Consider the following 24120-nt stretch of genomic DNA (forward strand, 5'->3'; position numbering starts at 1 on the left):
ACCTTTGATATAAGTGGTGCTTCATATACCTGTGAATCCTACTGCTCTCATGGATGTTGCTCCTTATCCATGACTTGCACACCTGCTATTTGTGGTGGTACTTTGAGGATGGGAGAAGCTTGGAAGCTGTTGTGTTTTCATAAGGTCACTCCGTGACTCGCAGTCCTGGGTACAGCATACGTGTGCGCTGTACAGCTGATATTGTCACTCAGGTGCGCTCTTAAGTGGATTTTCTTCCCCAAATCATATACTTGTCTTGGGGAAGGGAGAGGAGGCATTTCAGAAAATAATCTGTGTATTTTATACAGAATTTCTGTATATATATATAATTTTATACAGGAATTTCTGTACATCCGTATAAATTATTTTTTTCTGCTGCAAGTAGTAGTGTTAGATGAAAAATTCTAGATGGTACTCTCTGTCCAGTAACAGTCACTAATCCTTGTGAATATCAATTTTAGGCTGTCTGCTTATGTTAGTACAGAGATTTGAAGCAAATCCAACCATACCTCAACAGAAATGATTAGTACTGAACCTTCACATCACAGTTTCTGTCAGGATTGTGGTCCTTTAAAGTTAGAATTTTAGTCAAATGTTCCCTTCACAACCAAATCAGGGTAGTAAGTACAATAGGAGAGACTTTTAATGACTGAATTTGTCTTTTGTTACTGCCAAAGTGTTTTTAACAGTGAAGATATTATTTTAGCACATAAAAGCAGAATTAAAGAAAAGATTTCTCTCTTCCCCAAATTCCAGTTTAGTAATATTGTGGATGTGACTTACAGTAGGCACTAGAAATGAAAGGGTTTGTTTTGCTTTGGTTTTGAAATTGTGAAAAGAGTGTTTCTTGGCATCACAGAAAATACATTGAGGACAGTGTTCATTTGAGGTAACATGAGAGGCTTTTCAGGGGCTTTGTCAGGAGAAGGAACACCTGCCTTAATTAAGGAAAGAAGAAAAGCTGAAATTTGCTGAAACAGTAGTGGAAATTTGCTGAAACAATAGTGAGCATGGCAATCTTGAGTGCGAGGTAGGGAGGTTTACAAAATCATCAGTGAATGAACAAAATGAGGAGACAGGTACTTAAGTCCTAAAAGTGCTAAAAGCTTAATTCACTAAAAATTTAAAACCATTAAATTATGGCAGTAATAACACATTAATTGAAAATACTGTTTTGCGAGAGAACAGAGTATTTGTGAAATTCATATATCAGTTGATTTCAAAATTTGATTTTACTGTATGGGTCATACCCACAAGAAAATCTTCCTGTGAATAGCACATGAGTTTTGTTGAGTTTTAGGATCAACCTCAAGCTCTTCTTTCTGGTCAGGTAATCCCCCCTGGTGGATGCAGTAATCTGGTCCTCACACTGCAGCAGTGGATCTCAAGTAACAATGCTGTTTTCCTATGGAGAGTATTGCTGCACATAGGCAGGAGCACTCTTTGCATGCAGGATGCAAAGCATCCTCTTCTGATCTGTGAATGGTAGAGAGAGAAAGGAAGAGTAATTGTAGAAATCATTTCAACCCTCTTAGCTTTGTACCATTTGGTTGTTTTTCTTCTTCTCTCAGTCCTTCATACATGTATGTATGTATGCGTACCTTCTCTGTCCTACATAACGACTTCAAGGTTATTTTTTAAGGAACTTCAGGCATTTCCTGAATGTTTTTGAACCAGTTCACCATTTACCGGTATATTGCTTTTATAGAAGTCGTCTTTGATGAGTTTTTTGTCTCATGCCCCACTGAAGTTTCAGTGTACTCAAGCACTAGAAAAGCCAGTATTTGAGCGTCTTTGTTTTCTTTGTTGAGCTGTTTATTTTGCTTTCTTCCCACACAGTTCCCTGGCCTCACTCTGACAACTGCTTTTCTGCATGAATTACATTCCTCGGGGCCGCAAGTCTCCTAATTCTTCCAGTCGATTTGATTCCTGCCTGTGTGATTAGTCCTCTGCTTCAACACACAGTTGGTCTTTGCCAAGCAGGCTGCTTGCTAAGTGCCTTTAACATGAAGACCTAACTACATTTTTTAACCTCATTAGTCTGTAGGGCACTGCTTCATTCCAGCTTAATAACATGGCCACTATTGAATCATCACTTGCTCTAAAACAGGTTACAAAAAGGTTACCTAAGTTGTCTGGTTTTCTTTTTGTATGACTGTGCTTTTGCTGGATAAGCTTTTTCAGCACATGTCCATTTTTAGCATGTAAGTTGCTTTTTGAAAGGAGACCCATCGACTCTACTGAGGTAGATTTGTAATGTTAAGAAATTTCGTATTTGTATGTTTAAAAAGAAACTCAGCACCTATGTGGAAATAGAAAGACTAAGTAATAAAACTAGTAAGAAAAGGTGGTTTTGGAAAAAAATGGTAAGAAGGACCTTAAGATTAGCTCAGCTTCTTAGAGCCTGGTGCTAAGTAATAAACCTAGTAAGAAAATGTGGTTTTGGAAAAAAATGGTGAGAAGGACCCTAAGATTAGCTCAGCTTCTTAGAGCCTGGTGCTAATAACACCAAGGTTGTGGGCTTGATCCCTGTATGGGCTGTTCACTAAGAGATGGACTCAATGATCCTTGTGGGTCCCTTCCAGCTCAGAATATCTTGTGAAATTAATACCTATGCTGGTAAGGCTTGGCAGAACTGATAAAAATTTCCTACTTGTTTCAGCTTTAGAATTACAAAGGCCTCATCCTCACCAATTTAAATACAGACTTCTCACTGTAATGCTGGATTTACAACAATGCGGCCACGGTCTGCCTGGCTTCACTTTGTCTTGTGGGTTCAATTTGTAGCTGAATGTATTGCCACTAAAATTTAGATTTCAGTTGCAATCGTGTATAAACTCGAATGGAAAAGACATTACAGGACTTCCAAATATTGTAGAGGCAGTAAGGAAAAAAAGTTTCCTAAGAAGACAGTGTTACCAGGGAGCCGGGGGAAGAAAGGAGGCACTAGGTCACATGCCACTTGTGATGGTGCATTTGTGCAGTTGCATAGCACAGCCACTCAGATGGTGAGACTTCATGATTAATGGTGTTTATTCTTGACAGAAGCCTCCTTTATTTATCTGCAATACAGTTTAGTGATTTTATCAGTCACCTGAATGAAAAATATTCAGTCATACCAATATTGCAGTGTAAATTGAGTAGAGTCACTTTTTATTATATCTTTCAGCCTTATCATCTGCACAGTAATTTTCTAGCAGGGGTTTGATATAGAAAGGCTGGATTTAGCTGTACTTGACACAAAGCCTCTTCAATTTCCCCTAAAAGTTCAGGCTACTCTTAGAAATGTGTATAAATATATATATAAAAAACCCCTCTTATCCAAGCAATTTCAGGATTTGAAAGACTAAAGATAAAATGCACAAGCCTGGATGTGAGAAATGTTGTTCATATGAAAACATCTAATAACTCTGAAGCCACTGGTGAAATGCTCTTTAGTGTTTAAGCTTGTGGCTTAGTGCAGTTCTTTTTGCATGGCTACGTAGTCTGACTTTCTTCTAATCAATCATCATCCAACTCCAATCAGCATACAGGCAGAGCCTATCGTTCATCCTGGGTGTAATTTCAGAGTTGAAGACTATAATGGCCACATACAGCACATTAGTCACTGCGATAACAGCTAGTGGCACTCCTGAGGAAGGGGGAGGACGGGGGAGAAGGGGAATAAAATTCTTCTCATTCTCACAGTGCATTAGTGAAATAGGAGCAAATGTTAAACAAATGTTTATTCAATTAGCTGACTTAACAACATTAAGTGTGAGAAAGCTTCTGACACTCCTTTTTTTTAGGGAGGGGAGGAAGAGGCAAGGGAAGGAGGAAAGGGGTACATGAATGCAGTCAGAATTTATATATGCCCACATACACATTTGATGATGCCTCTGTGGTTAAACACTTCAAGAGATGGCAGGCTCTGCCTGTAACCTAGAGGAGGCTAAAATTTGAATAGCAAATGAGACCACCTTTAGCGCATCGAAACAGAATTGCAGAGCAGAGAAGTTTGCTGTAGGAATGCAGCTGGCAATTTTGCTGCCCAGTCTGTTATTACTAACAACAGATAATGAGTAGGCTGTAGAACTTTCAGATTTTTCTGCTTCACTTTGTGCTACAGTATAGTTTGAAGAGGAAATGGTGTGTAGAGGTCCATGGCAGCCTTATTCAAATAACATTTGCTTGGACTGTTCGTCTGTTTTATATTCATGATGAAGATTTCTGCATCAAATGCAGCATTGATATATTATCCTCAGTATATTAATGACCACAAGTCAGTAGACTTGGAATCAGCTGAAGGCAGGGGAGGAAAAATTTACCAGCTCTGAGGTTGGGCTGTGCTATGAAGCTGTAAGGTCTTACTTTACTTACAGTTCATAGAAGTCAGCACAAACTGAGCAAAATAAGGCAATGCTTGGGTAAGGCCCTAACCAAAGGAAGTGATGAAAATCACATCTTATCTTGTTAGCATTACTTTTATTTACTGTTTATATTACTTCAGTGTCCAACAGCTCTGTACAGGATGGGAGCTCTGCTGAGTGTTGTGCAAATACAAGGAGCTCTGCCAGGAAGAGCTCGCAGTTGGACCTCTTTGGCAAATGAACTCTGGTGAGTCAGCACTGATGGCATTGGGAGTTACCAGCCCCAGCTGTTTTCCTCACCCTGGGGATTATCCCTTGTTCCTCAGCAGGGTTGTGTGCCTTTGCCCCATTTACAGTCTGGCAGCTTTGCTCTGGCTCCCTGAAACCGAGCAATGAAGTGGTTAGAGGTAGAGAGATGTGATGCCTGTGCTGGGAGGGGCACCGGCTGGGTAGTTGGGGGCTTACCCAGCTTGCATAGCTGCCACAAAATTTGCAAGATAACCTCTGCAAGAAGCCTAGAAGGCAAGTGGCATTTGGAGGGAGTAGTTATAGTTGTTCACTTTTTTGTATGTTTGCACCCTTTGTTTGTGCAAGCAAAGAAATTGCCAAGTAAATCCATGTAATCCTCCCCTAGTCACTGATTTCTTTGCAGCATCCTGAGAAAGATTTGGAGAAAGGAGAGGCAAGCTGGGATGCTCTGTATGCAAAGACCAAGTGGGCAGTGTTTCAGAGGAGTGCCAGAGGCAGTGACAATGGTGGGTGGGTGGACAGAAGGAAGAGGAAAAAGAGAGGGAGGTTGTTGTGGGGGAGATTACCATTGTGTGAGGAAGAGAACAAGCAAACTGGACTTGAGAAATACTGGGAGACACTAGATAGTTTTATTTGTATTTTTCATAATGAAGGAAATAAATCAGTCAAAACTCTATCAGCATGCACATTTAAGGAATATATATCAAGATTCCAAGTCAAGACTTGTGTGATGAAATGAATGTACCTTTACTCCATGACATGTGAAGCAGCAGTTGCTTGCTGTAGTCAGTACAGGTGTTACTGTGGGCTGAAGGTCACCAGTGTTACAGGTGACCTTATGTAAACAACATGTTAAATAATGGCATGAATATTCATTGCTTTTCATGACATGAACTCTTCTTGAGGGAATCCACAAGCTGATGGCTGGGTTATTTATGAAGTATTACAAGTAGCAGAGGGTGTATGTAAAAAACCTGGATCTGTGTTCAGGCAGTCCGTCAGTTGAAAAATAGGAATACAGTCACTGACTAAGGATTTAGTGCCCTGATTAATGTAGCCAATTTTTAACTGTAACTACATAATGTTAACACTTCCCAAAGAAGGAAAGGGGAACCAGAGTAATAATCTTTTGCTGTCGGTCATCACATAATTGTCATGCATGATTTCCAGCACCATGAACATCTCTTGTGCAGTCATTTGTGTCTTTTTTCTTTTCTGCAATGATACCTTTTAACTTTATGAGGGAGAAACTTTTTGTTCTAACCCCAAGTAAGGTTATTTGTATATTTTAGGAATTTACATATCAGAACTGCACACATTTTGGAAGGCATTGTCTTTGCCTCAGTGAGAAAATGTTAATAACTGTCATGGTTTGAGAGAGCCCCAAAATCCAATTCCCTGGCTCCATTCCCCCTCCCACATCTCAACCCAATGTGAGATAGGTTTTTCCAGACAAAACACACCCAGACTCAAAGTGGGGGAAAGGGAATATATTACAATGACTGTACAAATAAATTACTATAACACATTATACACACGATCACAACTATCTCTACCATGACATATAGTATTTACAATGGATCAGATCTCCTCTTCCCTCCAAATAAAAGTCCAGGAGGGAAAGAAGGACAGATCCCTTCCAGTCCCAAGCAGGAGTCTCTTCTAAGGCAGCAGGTTCTCTTCATCTCATGCATGCAGCAGTAACTGGATTGTTGTAGCTGGATCTCTGTTCAGTACACACAAGGGGGTCTCCAAGCCCCTCGACTCTCCTTCGGTCCAAGCGAAGGCCTCACCTGTGGACTGCGAGCAGGGACAAGACTCGCGTCACCACAGGTATATCACGAAATGCAGGGGCATCTTCGTGAAAGTCCCTTCCTCAGGGGATTCAAATTCCCCTTTGCAGAGCTCCGTGCTCTGTCTCAAGGCTGCTAGCTTAGCAGCAGCAGCGAGGGGGGCCAAGGTCAACCCCCCCCGCATTCCTTCTCCGTCCCGGTCCAGCTTCAGGACGCCTTTGAGCTTCTCAGCTCCTCTCTGCAGTGCATGCTGCACTTCAAGGCTCTTTCAAGCAGGAGTCCATCATCTTCCTCCTTTCCAGGAGGTCTCAAAGGAGTTTTGGGGGCTCTGGTATCAGTTCTTACCCCCAGAACTCTGTAACTCTGCTGCAGGCTCTCTTTTCCTCGGTTCTCCTTCCAGGAGTCTTCTCTGCGGTGCTGTATGTTGTTCCTGCTGCTCTTTCGGTTCAGGTCTTATCAGTTGGCTTTTAGCCATAACTTCTGGACGCTGCCGCCGCTTCTGCTCTGTCTCTGCTCACTCACGATGGAAAACATCTCCCAGCTCACAGCTACAGACACATAGTCCAGCTTAACACTGTTCCAAGTCTCTGTAGCCCCCAACTGGGGCTGGGGGCGGGGCAGAGGCCCCGAGGGGCTCTGGGCCCCTTTCCTCGTGGCTCTACAACATGGCTACTTCTTCTACTCACCAAACTACAACCCTTCTCTTCCAGTGCTTGTGATATGTTTACATTTCTGCAGGAGCACTCATTGGACAGAACTTCAAAACTTCCAGGGGTTTCCACCCCTGGGGGTTACCACTTTTCAGCCTCTGGGGGAAAACAAGGTTCAAACCACTACAACAACGTAGGATCTCTTGATCTGACCTTTCCACTGTAGAACATTTTCTGAATGCTTTACCACAATTTTACACATGGAGAAACAGCGGATGAGGAAGACAGCAAACTTATGCAAGGTGACAGCCAATAAGTGATGGAAACCAAACCAGAGCCTGTGTACCTTAAACCCTGATCTAGCTCCTCTTATGCATGAACTACATAGACACTGACCCATTCATGGTTTATTTGAACATGTATTTACAGAATGGAAGGTTGCTACCAAATCAGATTCTGTGACTTACTTTCCCATACTGAGTACAGTTCCAGTGTGAATTTTGGAAAAAAGTGAGAAAATATTCACTAGGTGTTGGAACATGGAAAACTGTATAGGAAATCAAGAGGGTTTTTTTATATATTAGGACTTAAACATGTTCTTTTTTTCCTTCTTCTTCATTTCCACCATTAAGAAAATATAGTTAACAGTGCTTACTCTTTTGCAGCACTTGAGCTGTTTTACATGAAGTGTGCTCTGACATTTTCATGTATTCAGATAATTCTTTAAATGTTCATAATCAATTGCTTAGTTTTCCTAAGTCCAAGAATGTGATATAGCAGTTTTGAGGCAGTGAGTGATTTTAGGGGAATGAACTGCCTATTTTAAGATGCAAATTTAAAAAAAAAAGTATTAAAAATTATATTATTGATTTCCCATACTACATATTTATGAGTTTGGTTGTTTACCAATTCAATTAGAAGTGCAAAGAGAAAAATAAGTTGCATTTTAAAAATGCTCAGTGCTGGCCTCAATCTCCTTGCATTGAAGTCTCAAAGCTCAATTTTCTTAATATAAAAAGCTTTTATTATTAGCCAGTTATTGACTGCTGGTGCTCAAGATTCAGTCTGTACAAAGAACTATGGCATTAAACATACAACACAAATGTAACATAGGAGATATTACCAAAGGAATTGAGCCATGTGCTTTAGAAGAGGAGTCACTACATACCAAGAAAGTCCTTATTGTTTGTTCATCTTCCAGGATCTACTAGAAATAAAAGTGTTCGTGTTTTGTCTGCAGACATCAGAAGAATATTACAGGAAAAGAAAAAAGGAAAAAGCAAAAAGAAAAGTATCATAGGCAGTTTAAAGAGTTTAATATTTTTCAATTCTCCAGGCAGGACTGAATTGAACAGTTATCGGAGAAACAGTGTGAATATCATTGCTGTGAGAGTTATACCATCAATGGTTGCTCCAGCATTGAATAACGTACTGTTAAATGATTAAATATCGAGGTTTGAACTTTGACACTTTCATAATATAACAAGATGGATGAAAAGGCAATAATAAATTAGGTTATGTTACAATATTTCATCCGACTTCGTTGACAAGCTTTGTTCTGTGAGATAGATTATTGTTCCATCTGTAACCTCAGCTCAGTGTCATATTTACAATGTTATAGTTAAGAATCACTTGCTGTTTTCAATATAAATGTATTTTTCAACAGATTCATAAAAGAGCCATTTAAAAATTTATCAGGACAAAACTTGGCATTAAGATTTCCAGTCCTGGAGTTATAGTTTCCTTTAAAATCGGAAAGGGCTTAAATCACCATGAATTTTTTTTTTCTTTTTTAAACATGTTGTGCTTAGAAGAAGCTTTTGCCCAAGCACAGCTTAAAGTTATTTGGAAACAATTTATGACAGATCACTTCTCTAACACCAAACCAGCCTCAGAATTTTCATCCAGATTTTCCTGTGACACAGACCTTTGTAGCTGTCTCGAGTGGCTTTACGTCTGCTTCCAGAAAATATTGCTATTGAAGAATGTGCTCTGATGAGTGGCAGGGTCGTGGAGCCGGCTGTAGTTTTCACAGTTGCAAACAATACAAGAACAGAGACAATTTGCGCTGTATTGATATTTTGGTATGTCTTAAAACAGTTCAAGGACTCCAAAGCAAGCTCAGTACCCTGAGGCCACTAATTGGCCATAATGGTCTTGAGCAACCTCACCTGAGACCTCTACCAGCACCTCATGCACCCAGGAGCCCCTTTAAGCTGAGCTGCCTGATCTGTGTTGTAGGTAGTGCCTATTTTTAGTCCTGTCCTTGGCTGAGCTCATGACCCTCCCTGTAGGTAGCTGTTCTGGATGGAGCCCTCAGAGCCATGGTGTAGTTTGTCTTCTCTCCTGTCTTTGTCCCTATCTCCTTCTGCACTTGACTGGCTCAGCCCAGACCTGGTTTGTTACTTTGCCTTGTCTCACACTGCTGATAGACTGTGTTGCCAGCACCTGGCTCTTGTCGCTCAGCTCAGATCTGGTGGCATAGGGTGCACTGTTTGTGTGTGGCTCCTGGTTTGCCTTCCCTTAGGGAGCAACTGGCCCTTGCTACTCACCAGCATCCTGAACTGGGTCTCTTTTCTTTCCATCCCCTCCTTCAATTCCTGGGCTAACCACTCTAACTCAGTTACATGCATAAATCCATGTAAGATAGTATCATGGACTTTGGGCTGGTCCTCTACCTGCCTCTTCACTAGGTCTATATGAATGATATTACTGTATGACTGGAAAAAGTGTTCCTGAATCTTGTCAGTATGGCACTGAGAGGGTGGTTGAAAGGCCTTGTAGTCAAAAAGCACTGTGTTGGCTTACCTACCTGGGGACTTTCACCTCTGGTCATAGCCAGACAGCAGTATTTCACCTGCACAAGTTGAGTGCTCCATTAGTACCAAAGAAAGGGATAGGATTTGAGTTTGGACAGTCTGATCTTCTTCATCGTAAAACTGGCTAACACTTAAGTGAAAAAAGAGCCTAAAGTACATGGCAGGAGCCCCCCTATCCCAGTTCTCTCTGCTTATGGAAAGAATGTGTGACCCTTTCAGGATAATACTAAATAAAGATCTGTGCATGCAGGTCATTTTGAAATACATATAGCGTGCTCATGCTTGCTGCATCATCTCTCAGGTTCCTATGATCTTCCTTTCCCGGTTAAAAAAGGGCTGTATGGGCTGAAAAGGAAATTGTACTTGGTTAGCTTTTTGTGGTGGTTAAAATCCAAGCCTGCTGCTAGGCAGTCTTCTTGTGCAGATTTCATCTGTTACAGCTGTAAGCAACAAAACAAAATGACACACCATTTTCATGACCAATAACTGAAATCTTACACATAGCTCACCTGTGGTTCAGCAGTGGTCAGAAAAAAACATTTAAAAAAACCCCTAGCTTCACACGCTTTGGGATTTACCATACTCTGCTCACAGCTTCTGAACTGGTGTGACCATGTAAATTTTTAATATTGTCCAGACACCTCTGTAACATTCATCAAAAAAGAAGTGTCATGACTAATAGGAAAAAAATACACCTGTTTGCCCTTACACTGATCTCACTGCCTCAGCACGTGTGAGCCAATTGCCTGCTGAGTAGTTGAGATTTCCCAGAGCATCGGAGTCGGGACAGGAAGAAGCTGGCAGGCTGGATATAAGTGGGGAGTGGGAAGTCTTGTGTTAGATATGGAAGCTGTGTGGCACGCATGATATTTTGCCACTTTAGCAGCAAGCAGGAAGGCCTTCTGGACAGAAAGGAGGAGACTCCTTCACAGCCAGCCCTGTTCTCTGTTCCTTCTTATTTGTGTCAGGGTTGTAGATATAATCAAGGCTACTGAGAAAATAATAAAATCATCCTAATGTAACAGGATAAAAATTACTGATGAAACACAGCCATAGGATCTCTTTTACACACAAACCTGGAGATCTCCAACTTCAAGTATGTATTGAAAGTATGACAGGCTTTGTATTAAATTTGAGTTTGGAGGATCTCTAGGAATAGACACAGGGGACCCAATTCAGGAAACAGCATGCATCTGCTTCGCTCTCTCCCTAATGTTTTCTGAGTATGTCATTTAACAGGAAAACCCCTGCACAGGAGAGGATGCAGAGCAAGTTCTCCCTCTCAGGCTTTACAGGTGAGGCAGAAATTTTCAAGCAGTATCACTGAAAAACTCCTTGCCTCTTCTTATACTGAAGCATCATTGCATCCCATGAAGTAGCATCAGACCCAAGGCACACCACCATTTGCCAGGACACAGAACTAGATCGTAGGACGTTTTTCTAAAGAGTCCTGAGTTTGAAGGAGAGTCCCCAGCTTTTTACCCTGCTCATGGCAGCAGAGTTGGACTAGATGACCTGTAAAGGTACCTTCCAACCCAAACGATTCTGTTGTTCTATACATGTGAAATAAAAACTATTAGGGGATAGACTACCAGCCAAATCTGGAGATTTGATTTGCTTGTCACTGAATGAGTGTCTGCAGAACCACTTCTGGGCTGTACAGTTTGCTGTTTACAGAACAAAAGTCATTCTTTAGTGGTACACAATGAAGTTGCAAAGCAACAGTAAGGGTGTTTGGCTGCACCCTTTCTAAAAGTCACATTTTAGTTTGAAGGAGGGAGTTAATACTTGTGAAAGATGTTCATAGTGAAGTTTAATCACAGAGGGAAAGGAAAGGAAGAATATGTGACGTTTATTGGAATAAATCAGGATGACTCAAACTGTGGGACTGAGAACAGATGAAGGCATGAGAGAAAAAGGGTCTGTGGGGAAAGGAGGCTCTGGAAACAGAGGATCGAGAAAAGTCTAATCTGAAAGTGAACAGAGAAGTTAGAAGCATGTTAAAATCAGATGCTGGAGAGAAATTGAGACATATCAGAGTCCAGAGCTGGGAATTCTGTGTGGAATCTGATGACTATTTTTGCCTCAGATAATACTGTTTATATGTCTGCTGTTGATTGAAGTTACCCAGGTCAGTGTCCTTTCCCCAGCATCCTTGGAAAACTGAGGAGCTCAGAGGAGCAGACAGAGGCAGGGCTGGGGAGAAGGAGAAGCGGTTGAGTCCTGGTGTCCTTGAATGGCTCCTGTTGGATACAGAGAGAGAAGCTGACAGCCTGGCTCTTAATCTTGCTCCTGCAGCAGCGTTTGGCTGTTGGCCAGCTGGAGAGTGAATCACTGAGGTTGATACAGACTTTCAGCCTTCTTGCATAAGCATTTGAACAGTTTTCTGTTCAATATGCACCAGATGAGGCCAGGGCTTCTGCCTGCCTGCATGGTTTTTGTATTCCTGACTCTGAGTTGAGATCACATTAAAAAAAAATAAGACTTGTAAAATGACATCCAAACTTAGTTTCTTTGTTAATCTTGTATTAAATTTGCTATACTACTATATTTTCCTCACTACCAGGATGGGAAACTCACTCTATAATGTGATATTCAGCTGTAGTATTTTTGCTTCCTACATCGCCATGAGTTTTAAAGCTCCTACCTACCACATTTGGCGTCATAGGGAACCATGAGACAGCAAATGCTCCGTGGCTGGTGCGGTTTCACAGTAGCAAGATTAAAGATGTGCTTCCACTGTAGAACAAAGGTACTTTAAAACCATGCAGAGAAAAAGTTCTCTGAAAAAAGATGTCTGTTTTGCACAATGGTGGAAAGTGCCTTCTGGTTTCAGGTTCTTGGTGCGTTTTAAATACGGTGAAGGTGTACTAGTGAGGGGTTAGGCTTTATCTGGGTCACTTGCTTGGGTGCCAAAGGAGTGATTGGACAGCTGGTACCTGCTGCACAGAATGAATGCAGCTCTCTAACAAACTTTGGAGCTAGGAGGTAATTTCATATGGGAAGGCTAAACAGGCTTACCTTGCAGAAAGCTGTAGGAAGGCAAGAAGCAAAAAAAGTCAAATAGGGAAGGGAAAAGGAAGAGAAAAACGCATCAGGAGAAATCTTCATTCTTCAGGTTTTATGAGCTCTCATGGATTTAGTAGCAGGGAAGCTGGCATCATGTTAGGAATTCATGACTTTGATCACTGCCCCACTCATATTGCTAGCATTTCTGAGCTGATGGCAGGGCAGAATTGGCTCCTACATAAGATTATGTTCTGTTGGCCTTTTAGGTGATGACAACTACCTCCATTGATCATGTTATGTGTATGGTAAAGGAAAAAAATACATTTCTTGTTTGATTACTCCTTGTAAGCCAACAGCATCAAAGGAACAGCCTGCCCTCACTGCTCTCACAGCTGCTGCCTGTGTCTGTGCTGTATATATGCTAAATTAATTGGAAAAACAGGGACAAAAAGGCATTTAGTTCGGGTCAACCAGTTGGACTACAGCAAATGCATGACAGGCTTAATCATTGTCTTTTGCCAAAGAGCAGGTTGGCAAGGGCAGGCACTCCAACCCCCTTCTGATGAAAACTGGACTTTTTCCAGTGCCTTTGGAGATGGGATGCTGTTAGAGAAAGGTCTCCACGCAGATCCCAGACGCTGTCATATCGACAGAGTGGGTTGATGGGGAGGGTTACGGCAGGTTATTTATCTTTTGTCAGCTGTGAACTCAGCTTTCAACCTTGGTTCATCACAGCTTCACACACATAGCATGAGAGGGCACCGCAGCTCTCCCTTCACAAAAATGAGGTACTTAATAATGGGGTCTTTTTAAAAGGCATTGGTCTCTGGCACCATGCTAAAAACAAAGATATGCGGCAGTCTTTCTTCCTTTGCCACCAAGTTTTGTGTATTTCTCATGGGAAGGGACAACAAAAAAAAAATGGTCCAAAGGAGCATACAGTCTTAGTGGTTTACAAAGCTTGGGTTTTCTGGGATTATGTCTATATAAACATGCATCTTAGACTTTCTGGAAAAGTAAGCTGGCAAATGAAAGTAGTGCATGCAGTGTGGCTCTCAAAACTCCTTTTTCAATAGCCACATGGTTTTGAAGATGTAAATGGTTGTGAATCTCAGTATGTCTTCCACATTTCAGTAAGAATTACTACGTAGTATACAGGGTGCATATTTCATACTAATTAAAGTGATTTTCTCTTAAACTCCTTGGAGAAAGGGTATTGAGGGATGTAAAGCTTAAACCAAATATAAAATCATGTTAAAATTGGTCAGAGAAATGTTGGTAATAATCGGTACAGAGAAGAATTAATTTCCTATCCTTTTTCTTTCCAGGTAGTTGACTTCAGTACATGTGCAACTTAGTCATTATTCTTCAAGAAATGAATGTTGTGTTACCTTTACAATATTTTTCCTTATTGCCTGCATAACCTGACTGGTTTTTGTTTATTTTTCTTCCTTTTTTCTTCCAGGCCTTCTGCCTTATCTAGTAGCCCAACATACTCAGAACTTCCATTCCTTAGAATTTCCCCGCACCGAAATCCTGCTGCAGCATCAGAATCTCCCTTCAGCACACCTCACCCATACATTAACCCCTACATGGACTACATCAGGTCCCTGCACAGCAGCCCGTCCCTCTCCATGATCTCAGCAGCCCGTGGACTCAGCCCAACAGACGGTGGGTTAAGATAGGCTTCCTGTTTTCTGTCATTGTAGCAACTTAAGTTATATTAATCTTGTCAACATTTTTCCCCCTTGTTCAAAGCAGCTTCAGCAGATTTGTCAGACATATTCATTATGTCATAAATGTTTCAATACTTCATCAGCCGATCATGGCTCATTTGTACATTTCACAAACGTTGAAACTTCAGGGAGAAGGAAAAAAATAAGCCTATCCTCATTTAAAATTTATGCTGGAAAGGGTGGTGTATGTCTTGTGATATCTTTTGTTTGTGGAGCTGACCTGGGGTGTGATTCTGATCTCCCAAAAAATCCACTGTATCTGCATTGAATTGAGCCAGATTCTTTTTGAGTGTACATCAGTGTATAACTGTGGAGTTCTTCAGGTTCAAAAGTCTTGTTAATTAAAATAGTATTTTTCAGTCACACAAAGCATGCACTGGCTCATTATACTTAGTCAGTAGTTCTGTTAAAGTTATGTAGAATTATTTCAGTTTATCCTAGCCAACAATATGGCAAAATGAAATGATGCTCATGTAGAAATGGCTGATGGTCAGGACTGTCTCTTTTAGTCTAAATGGTGGGCAGTATACTTGAAATATTGATGCTTTAGGTCTTGGTGTGATCATGGCTATAACTTTCCAGGTTATTTGGGTTGAAGTGAACTTCTGTGATCACTCTTGTCATTATTCTGGCACATTTCCTATTAATTTCAGTGGGAATTTTGCTGAAGTGAGCCATGAACAGAGTTGCAAAAGGACTGTCTTGTTAGTAGTAAGTTTTTCAAAAATAGAGTAAGCAGTTTGACATTTCAAAATTGTAGCATTTGCTGAAGAGAGCTAAAATATAACATATTCAGGAACAACTACGTAGTGAAGGTAATTAAACTGTTACTTTAACTATGGGAAAGATCTTGCTGGTGTATTCAGAAACTTACCAAACAGAGTTAAACTGCCTTTAGCTGAATTTGAAAAATGAGCGGTGCACCCTATCCAAACGGATAACTAATTAATCCTTGCTTATCAGAATATATACCTTTACAGTTAATCCATTAGTTATGGGCACATATTCTTATGAGAATAAATTTTAATGACCTATTGTCAGTCAAGGTATATGGCATGCACATAGGGCTTTCCTACAGCACTTTGGATGTTGCATGAATTCTTGCTAATTCTACCCTTTTTGTTTCGGCTCACATGTTTAAAAAATATTTTAAAGGAACAATTTGAATGCTCAGAAATGCAAGTTTTGACTTTGGAAGCTTTAGAGCTTTTGATATAGGATAAACATGATTGAGCTATAATGTAATGGCATAAATTGGGAAAACTATTGTGATGTATATTGAGCTTTTTCACAGGAGCTAATATGCAGAACACTTTGCTATCTTTCCTTCAGTACTCTTCGGGTCACATTCCTGCAGAATTTCATTTATGTTTAAGGTATGCTCCAGTTGCACACACAAAGGAAGGTGTGAAGGAAACCACCCATCACAGAACGTTATGACATTAAACTGTGTACATTCTTGGTCTCAGGTACACCACACTGAATTCACTTGCAGAGATTAAGGCACGTAGGGCTTTCTGAGATACACTGGGATATCTGACCTGGAATCCAACTGACACTCCAGAAAGGCAGAGATCTCCCAGAGATGGCTCAGGGTAGAATTTGGTTCCAGATTCTGGCACTTAAATGTAGGTGTCTAGAGTATAGAAATCTGTCTATGATCTCAGTGTGCTGCTTTGCCCTTGTAGTCCAGTGAGTTCTAGGTACTGCAGCCTTTAGAGAACTGGTACTAGGTACTGCAGGAAGCTTTAGAGAACTATTCAGTTCCCCCAATATGGACACTTGCATGTTAGCAGCTGAATCTGGAGCTCAGTCATAACTATGGTGGTGCTACAATTTGTCAGTGCACAGTGTAGGTGTTTGGTGACAGTTCAGCTGCCTTAACTCCAGCTGCCAACTTAGAAAGACAGTTTTCTCCTCTAAGGCCTGTCTCAAACCTGCCAGCCTCATGTAGGTAGCTGGTATACTGACAGACTTTCAGGTGGCACAAGACAATCAGATAATTGAGTATGCTCTGTCTCAACACTCATCCCCTGACCTTGATCACTGACTGTATACACAGCCTTAGCCTGTCATAAGTAGAAGCAAAATTGACTAGCTTAAGAGTCTTTCTTCAGATTTTAAACAAACACGTATTACTACACTTTTAGTGTAGGCTCACAGCTTGATCAGTTACCGTAACCTAGGTGTTGTGCAGCATCCAATGAAAATACAGTAAGTAACTTGATTAAGGCATTGAAAATATCTCAGTCAGACTACATGCTATTGAAAAGCTGCAAGTTTGTTCTCTGGAATCCAGAGTTTGTTGTATGATCAATAAAGTATACAATGAAATACTTTTGTCAGATATGGGTTGCTTGGATCAGATAGTCGGAGTCATGGCTTGAGCACTGCTAGAGTACAAATAAAAAACTTACGATTTAAAGAGGTACCTGCATATAATGTACTAATAATGTAATGGACACCATGGCTTAAGTTGTATAGCATTTGAACTGTGAAAACTTGGAAGTTGTTACTGCTCTTCTGAAAGTCACAGCGAGCTTTCTCTTGCTACCCTAATTGCTTGAGGCCAGTTAGATAATTAGGTCAGTGTACTATTGGGCTCAGACTCACAGATCTGGGGATGGCCAGGAGCCAAAACAATCTGGAACATAACGAAGAGCAGTTTCACATTCATTACAAGTCTTGCCAGCTGTAATTTACAACTGCCACAGCAGCTGTAATGGTAGACTGTCTTACTGTCTTGTCACTTCACCTGATCCAACAGATTTGGTGGGCCAGGGGTGGCTGAGGACTCCTCTGAGGATTTGGAGCAGGGGTGCGGAAGGAGTCATCAGTGTATGTAGAGGAGAGTGCTCAAACGAAGCTCAGCAGTGTCTGTGGTGCAGAAGCAAATGTCTCCTCTTGTAAAAAAAGCAGGAACAAGGCTGAAGCTACCCAGGAATAAACAGGAGAAAATTCAGGGATGCGGGCCTTCCCATTTACCCTTCATTTACCCTTCATGCAATACATCATTTACTAGGCTAATTTTTTATGTTTGAGGAAGATAGTAAGAAATGATCTTTAAAGAGCACCAGAGCATTTCTTGGCATATGGAACATTTAGTAATGCAATTATGTGCTTACTATGTTTTCTGCAGCAGTTCATCTTAAAGCTTGCAGCCAATGTTATTGTTAGTTCACCCAGACACTTATGTCAGAAAGCTCAGGAAGTATTTTGAGTGTGTCTGGAAAGATACCATGGTTGCCTACTACTGTAAAACTTTAAAATCAGTGATTTAGTGTGAGTTATTAATCTTTTAAAATTTGGCCTGAATAATTTCTTTGATATTTCACAGAAAGTGGTAGGATTGTATTTCATTGTAAAATCAATTTGTAATTTGGAAAAAATATCAACAACCCTTAATTTATCTCAGCTCATTTTTATGCCATTCCCATTCCTGTCTGATGTACACTTCTGTATTTCCAAACCTTTCCTGATATAGGTAATATTTAACATTTTAACATCAAAAGCACATTCTTTCATTTTATTTGGTAAAAATAAAGATTAATTATACACTTCAGGAATCTGTTTCTAAATAAAGTTTTCTCCAAACTCCAATGCCACGTTTACCTTCTTTTAATGAAAAAATGTTGATTCTTTGCTTTTAAGGCTTGCATTTAGGAACTGATTCTCTAATGAAAATATAAATTATCCTGTTTAAATAACAGTAATCAGGTTAAGTAGATAATTCAAAGAATTTCAGCCTAAAATTTTATTTTCATTCAGGATTCAGATTGCTGAGATTAAAGAAAAATCTCATTAAATTGCATGAAAGAATATTAAAAAAATCTGTTGGGATGTAGCCCACTAACCTAAGGAAACTGAAGTGTTTTAGGCAAACTTACATACCATCTTCTGCTGGCCAGAATATAAGGAAATTTAAACTGTTTTGCAAGTGGGACAAGTAGAGAGCAGAGAGGAAGGCTGTTCACTTCAGGCTGGATAGCAAGTCAGAATCAGGATTAAGGAGAGGGAGCTCAGTTTATTTTATGAGCTCTTGAAATGACCCTCTACTTAGAGTAGCATCTGAAGCCTGCTGAGAGGAGATTATATTAAAATTATGTTCATTTTTGTATTTGTCCAGGGTTACCCATTAGTTGAAGACATACTTGAAAACTGCAGGGGAACAGAAAGCTTGGATGTTATTTTTACGGGAAAGAATGGCTAATATAAGTCATTATCAGAGGACTGCCTCACTCATAACCTCACTGATGGGATGTAGAGCCTATCCAGGCTGTGGTTGTGGCTCTGCAAACAGGCTTGTGTGTCAAGTATATTTATATATGAACTTTGAAGGATGGAATGACTGTATTCATTGACTTCATCTGTCCTCCTATATTGTTCATAGACAACTATTATTTGTCTTGAAATCATGCTTTACCTCTGTTTGCTCATTAGCATAGACACAAAGGGACACTGTGGTTGAGAATCTTCTAGTTTCCTAAGTAAAGACTCCAGAAACTTGAATGTTTATGGACCTTCAGCCACATTGTCACCTTACAGACAGATTCCTTTGTGCCAGGGATGAGGTAAATGGGAATAAAACTCTAGGAAGGTTTTCCTGCTTTTTTATGTAACTAAATAAATCATACTAGTTTCCATTGCTGTCAGCCTGTCACTTTTTGAGTCACTTAATAATAAGTATAAAAACATGAGATCACCAAGCTCGTTAATATTTTCTGCCTTGCTGTTTTTTGAATGGTGTCTTTACAGTATGATTGGTTGAAATATATTGACCGGGGTGGCATACTGCAGACGTTGCATTACATTAAAAAATAAACAAGCTGTTTTAATAGCCAGAGAAACCAGCAATGTGGTAAAACTTTCCTTCTTGTTTATCTTACATCACTAATGGTACTTTTATGTTGGTTTTTTTAGCTCCACATGCTGGCGTCAGTCCAGCTGAATATTATCATCAGATGGCTCTGTTGGCAGGTCAGCGCAGCCCGTATGCAGACATCATTCCTTCAGCTGCCACTGCAGGAGCCGGTGCTCTTCATATGGAATATCTTCATGCCATGGATAGTAAGTGATATTTTCTAGAAATTTAGGCAGTCCTACAAAGGGAACCACATGGACTGTTCGTGGTCTGACCCAAAAGACTTCCGTGCTGATAGAGAAGTGGGAGTCAACATAAGCCTCCTCATGAGGCTGCAGGACCAGAGAATTGATTGCCAAATGTACAAGGGTTATGTCAAGCCTAAAAGTAAACTTTGAGAGAAAGTAGAGAGAGGCTCAGGACTGCTCCTGCAAACAGGTTATAAATTTTATTTCCAGCAGGACGTGAGTGCTTTTGAAAATGTCCTTTTCTATTCACAATCAGTAACTCACTTTCATAGTTAGGCTGAGTATTTCCCTGATGAGCTCTCTGTTAACAGAAAGTTTACATCTGTTTTTCAGTTAGAAGAGTATATCCCCCACCTTTTTAGAGAGTACTCGCTGTGCTTACAAGTTGTGTGTCGTAGACCAATACAGTTTGAGACCACTTACTTGTAAGGTAAAGCAGTTTGAATTCTCAAAGATCCTTACTTAGTTTTCCATAATATTAAGAGCCTTTCTCTGCCCACCCAGCATCTTTCAGTCCTCCAATCTGTTTCCATTTCTCTGTTGAAGGAGGAAAACAGAGGACCCTGATCCAAACTGTTTGCTACTGCTGCTTTTGATCAACCGGAAAGGATTATGCAGAGTACTCCCCTCTAGTCATAGATGCTTACATACTTTTCAGGATATACTCTGTTCCTTCCAATGAGGGAAATAAGATGGTGACAAGAAAAGGTGGTTCTTGATAGTACAGACCAATACAGTAGTGATAGACCACCTTGTTTTCCCACAGATTTTTAAACTTCAAGTTTTCGTGCAGTTTCTTCTTCCTGCTGTTGGCTGCATGCCATAGTTGCTGATCTCAAGGAGTGTTGGAGTTGGGAGGTTCACCTCTGGAATGCATGGGAGTATAGATAGCTAGCCCTGCAGAACATATGCCTTGCAGTGTGAAGTAGTTAAACGACCAGCAATTTTTAAAGAATCAGGCAAGACAGATAGTTGTGAAACTGGGCAGGAAAGCTATTTTCATTCTGTTATTTTGATAGTGAAGGATTTTTTAAAATTCAGTTTCTGTTGTCAGTTGCACTGCCCTGAAAGCATGCATGAAGAATTTACAGTAACATAACATACCTTGAGCCCACTTCAGAAACACAAACTCACACAAGTAGTCTGGACTTAAACCAGAAATTACTGTGAAGGCTTCAGTACTTGAAAGCTTAAGAATATGATACTTCCTGATTTGGATTTTGAGAGGAATAGAAAAGATGAGGCATGCTGCTAAAGCATTGGATGCATATTAATAATATCTTGCAGAATAGAAACTCTGCTATGCATGGTTCAGGTAATGTAAATTTGCTGCTGTGTTCCAGTTACAAGGACAAATCCCCAGCTTGTATGAATGGGCATGACTTCATTGGTGTAAAAGGATCATAGAATCCTAGAATAGTTTGGCTTGGAAGGGAACTTTGAAGGTCATCTAGTCCAATCCCCCTTGCAATGAGCAGGGATATTTTATATTTTCAATGATTTTGGTTCCTATTGTGAGAGAGTGTCTGAATGCATCTAAGTAGCAGTACCAAACGACATACTTGGATGCGGACTTGATTGAATGTGTTTATTCAGCCTTTAGAAAAAGTGAATACCAGGATGTATGCCAGAAGACATTGCAGTACTCATACAAATAATGGCATTTGCACAAGGATCTTCCTGTGTTAGTAGAGATTGTGTATGCTGTAATCTACATAGAATTGCAGCTTTTGCATCCCAAGAATGTTATCTCTTCTTACTTGAGGGGAAGTATTTTGACCTTTGCGAATAAATTCAGCCCATTCATAAAAGGTACCTAAACACCATCTCTAATAAGGATGTTTGTGGTCACAAGCTTTAGCTATGATACATTTGAAATGCACACTTTAATTTGTTTTGTGTTTGTTTTTAAAAATTAAGATCACACATTGGAGATTCATTATGGCAGCAACTTTTCAATTAGGCATTATTTCAGAGTTAAAGACAAAAAATGTGTAGCACTATTATGCAAATGGGTTATTTTTAAACAGTAAATAGAAAATTAAAATAAGAGTGAATCCTAGTAAGGTCACACAGCTCACCTTCTATATTTGATGAGAATGTGTTTAGTCAGGCAATAGCTGCTTTTATCTAAATAGAGTATGAATTTACCCTTTTCCTTTGTAAAAACTAATTAAAACTATCTTAACTTGCATGGGTATACAGTAAATTAATTGTCATTAAGTAGGAATGTGAATGTCCTATCATTCATCATGCTAAAGAAAACTCCTTTCTTCTTTGTCAGATTTTTAGATTAGAAACAAGAACAAAACAATTAGCAGGAAGCTGATATTAAGACTTTAAAAAAAACCAATAAGAATGCCTATGTATGCATTTAATAACAAAGTGCAGTGATCAATGCAAAGCAATCCCATTTGTTTGTATCTTTCTTCTTAAGGATTTGTATGGTGATCTTAAAAGTACTCTTTCGCCTTTGCCCAGGCTTGTCAAAGGAAACAGAAGAGACATGAGTAGTTTCCCTCATTATCTGCTATCAAATTCTGAGCAAGTTGACTCAACTGACTGAAAGGCTACTGCTCATTTATTCCGCACAACAACCAAATAGAGGCAAACAAGACATTGTTCTTCTTTTGTGAAGCAAGTCTGTCTCCTAATTGTATGTTTATACAGCATCTTGCACAGAAATTTGGAATCTCTGCCCCCTTCTGTAGTGCAAATAATTCCAACACCAGCATGCACTGGGTTCCAAAGTGTGTTACATACAGTTTGTGTAGTTTGGGGACTTTTGTTTTGCTCTTTTGTGGTGCTGGAAAACTGATTTCAAAATGGAGATAAGAGTGGAAGAAGTGTTATTCAGAAGTTAAATCTTGCCTAAAGAGCAGTAGATTTCTTGAAGCTCTGAACTTCACTGTCCATGAACTGTCTAATACATTGAGGAAGACTAAGGCCAATTGTAATTTTCTTCATCCTGTCCTGAGTGCTATGAAAAGTGGGCCAAAATATTCTTTGTTGCTATAAAGCTTTTCTGCAGTTTTGGCGGCCAGAGGCCCTGAGCGTCTCCTTACTTGTTCTAAAAAAGTGAGATTTGCTACCTTTAAGTATAGCATCAAAATAACTAGGAGGGGAGTAGATGCAGAAGATACAGTACTACAGTAGCAAGAACTGAAATTGCTTGTTGTAGCTGTAAAGATACTGTATGCCAGTACAGTTTTGATAGCAGCATTTTTCACTTGCAGAATATGTTCTAATCTTTTAAATGGTGTTCAGTGGAAGCCAATCGTGTTACCTGACGTTTCAAGATTCCCTCTGAGAGTATTAATATCTTCACTGTGATTAACTTTTGCCTATGCTCACTCAGAATAGGAGGTTTCTCCTTTTCAAAGTATCCAGCATTGACCTACCCCTGTTGGCATTAGAGAGACACTGGTAGTAACCCAATTGATCTAAAGAGTTTCGCCAGCTCTGTTGGGCTGACCTTGACTGGATACCAGATTCCCACCAAGCTGTTCTATCACTCCTCAGCTGGGCAAGAGAGAGAAAATAAGATGGAAAAAAACTCACGGTTTAAGATGAGGCACTTTACTAAAGCAAAAGCAAAAGGTTGCGCATGCACAAGGAAAGACAAAACAAGAACATTTATTTTCTACTATCCTTCAGCAAGCAATGTCTGTCCACTTCCCGGGAAGCAGGGCTTCAGCACGCATAGCGATTGCTCTGGAAGGCAAACATTGTAAATAATGAATGCTCCCTTGCCCCCGCCCCCGTTCTTAGCCTTTATATATGAGCTGGCATCATATGGTATGGAATGTCCCTTTGGTTAGTTTGGGTCAGCTGTCCTCCTTGTGTCCCCTGACAGGATCTTGCCCACCTCTAGCCTACTGATGGGGTGCGGAATGTTGGAGAAAGAGTGCTGATGCTGTGCCAGCACTGCTCAGCAGCAGCCAAAACACTGGTGTGTTATCAACAACTTCCTAGCTACCAATGCAAAGCACAGCACTGTGAGGGCTGCTGTGGGGAAATGAAGTCCAGCTCAGCCGGACTCAATACACCAGCCCAAAGAGTTAAACCAGTGTGAGGAGCTTTGGTCTGGGTTTGATTTCTGTTTTTCAGGCACAGTTGGAGAATGAGGGTAGAGTATCAAAGCTATTCCTTTTCCTCTAATACTGATGACAGATGTATCATTTTGAAAACTAAGACAAAATTTATGATAAACTTTCATGAAGTGAAAACAAATTTTTTACACATTTGTAAACAGAAACCAGAAGGAAAAGAAAGAAAAGAAGGTTTAACTTTAAAAAAACCCCTGAGACTTCCCATATTCACAGCCTCCAACAAAAACTAGTGCCTGAGACATGTTCAAAGAAGTTTGATTTAAAGGGATGTAATAAAAGAGGTTTGATGAAGTT

The 24120-nt window shown here is 40.2% G+C and overlaps 1 protein-coding gene across 4 annotated transcripts in view; it reads left to right on the plus strand.

The window, feature by feature from the left end:
• GLI3 (GLI family zinc finger 3) overlaps positions 1-24120 on the plus strand; it is a 209491-nt gene that overhangs the window by 122520 nt on the left and 62851 nt on the right. For all 4 annotated transcript variants that reach the window (XM_027655965.1, XM_027655967.1, XM_027655966.1 and 1 more), the window contains 2 exons: positions 14335-14540; positions 19526-19672. In XM_027655965.1, the coding sequence (XP_027511766.1) occupies positions 14335-14540; positions 19526-19672 (353 nt within the window). The remainder of the gene's footprint in view (positions 1-14334; positions 14541-19525; positions 19673-24120) is intronic.

This window comes from Corapipo altera, unplaced genomic scaffold (assembly GCF_003945725.1).
Source record: "Corapipo altera isolate COAL_440 unplaced genomic scaffold, ASM394572v1 59, whole genome shotgun sequence".
In the NCBI taxonomy this organism is placed as follows: Eukaryota; Metazoa; Chordata; class Aves; order Passeriformes; family Pipridae; genus Corapipo; species Corapipo altera.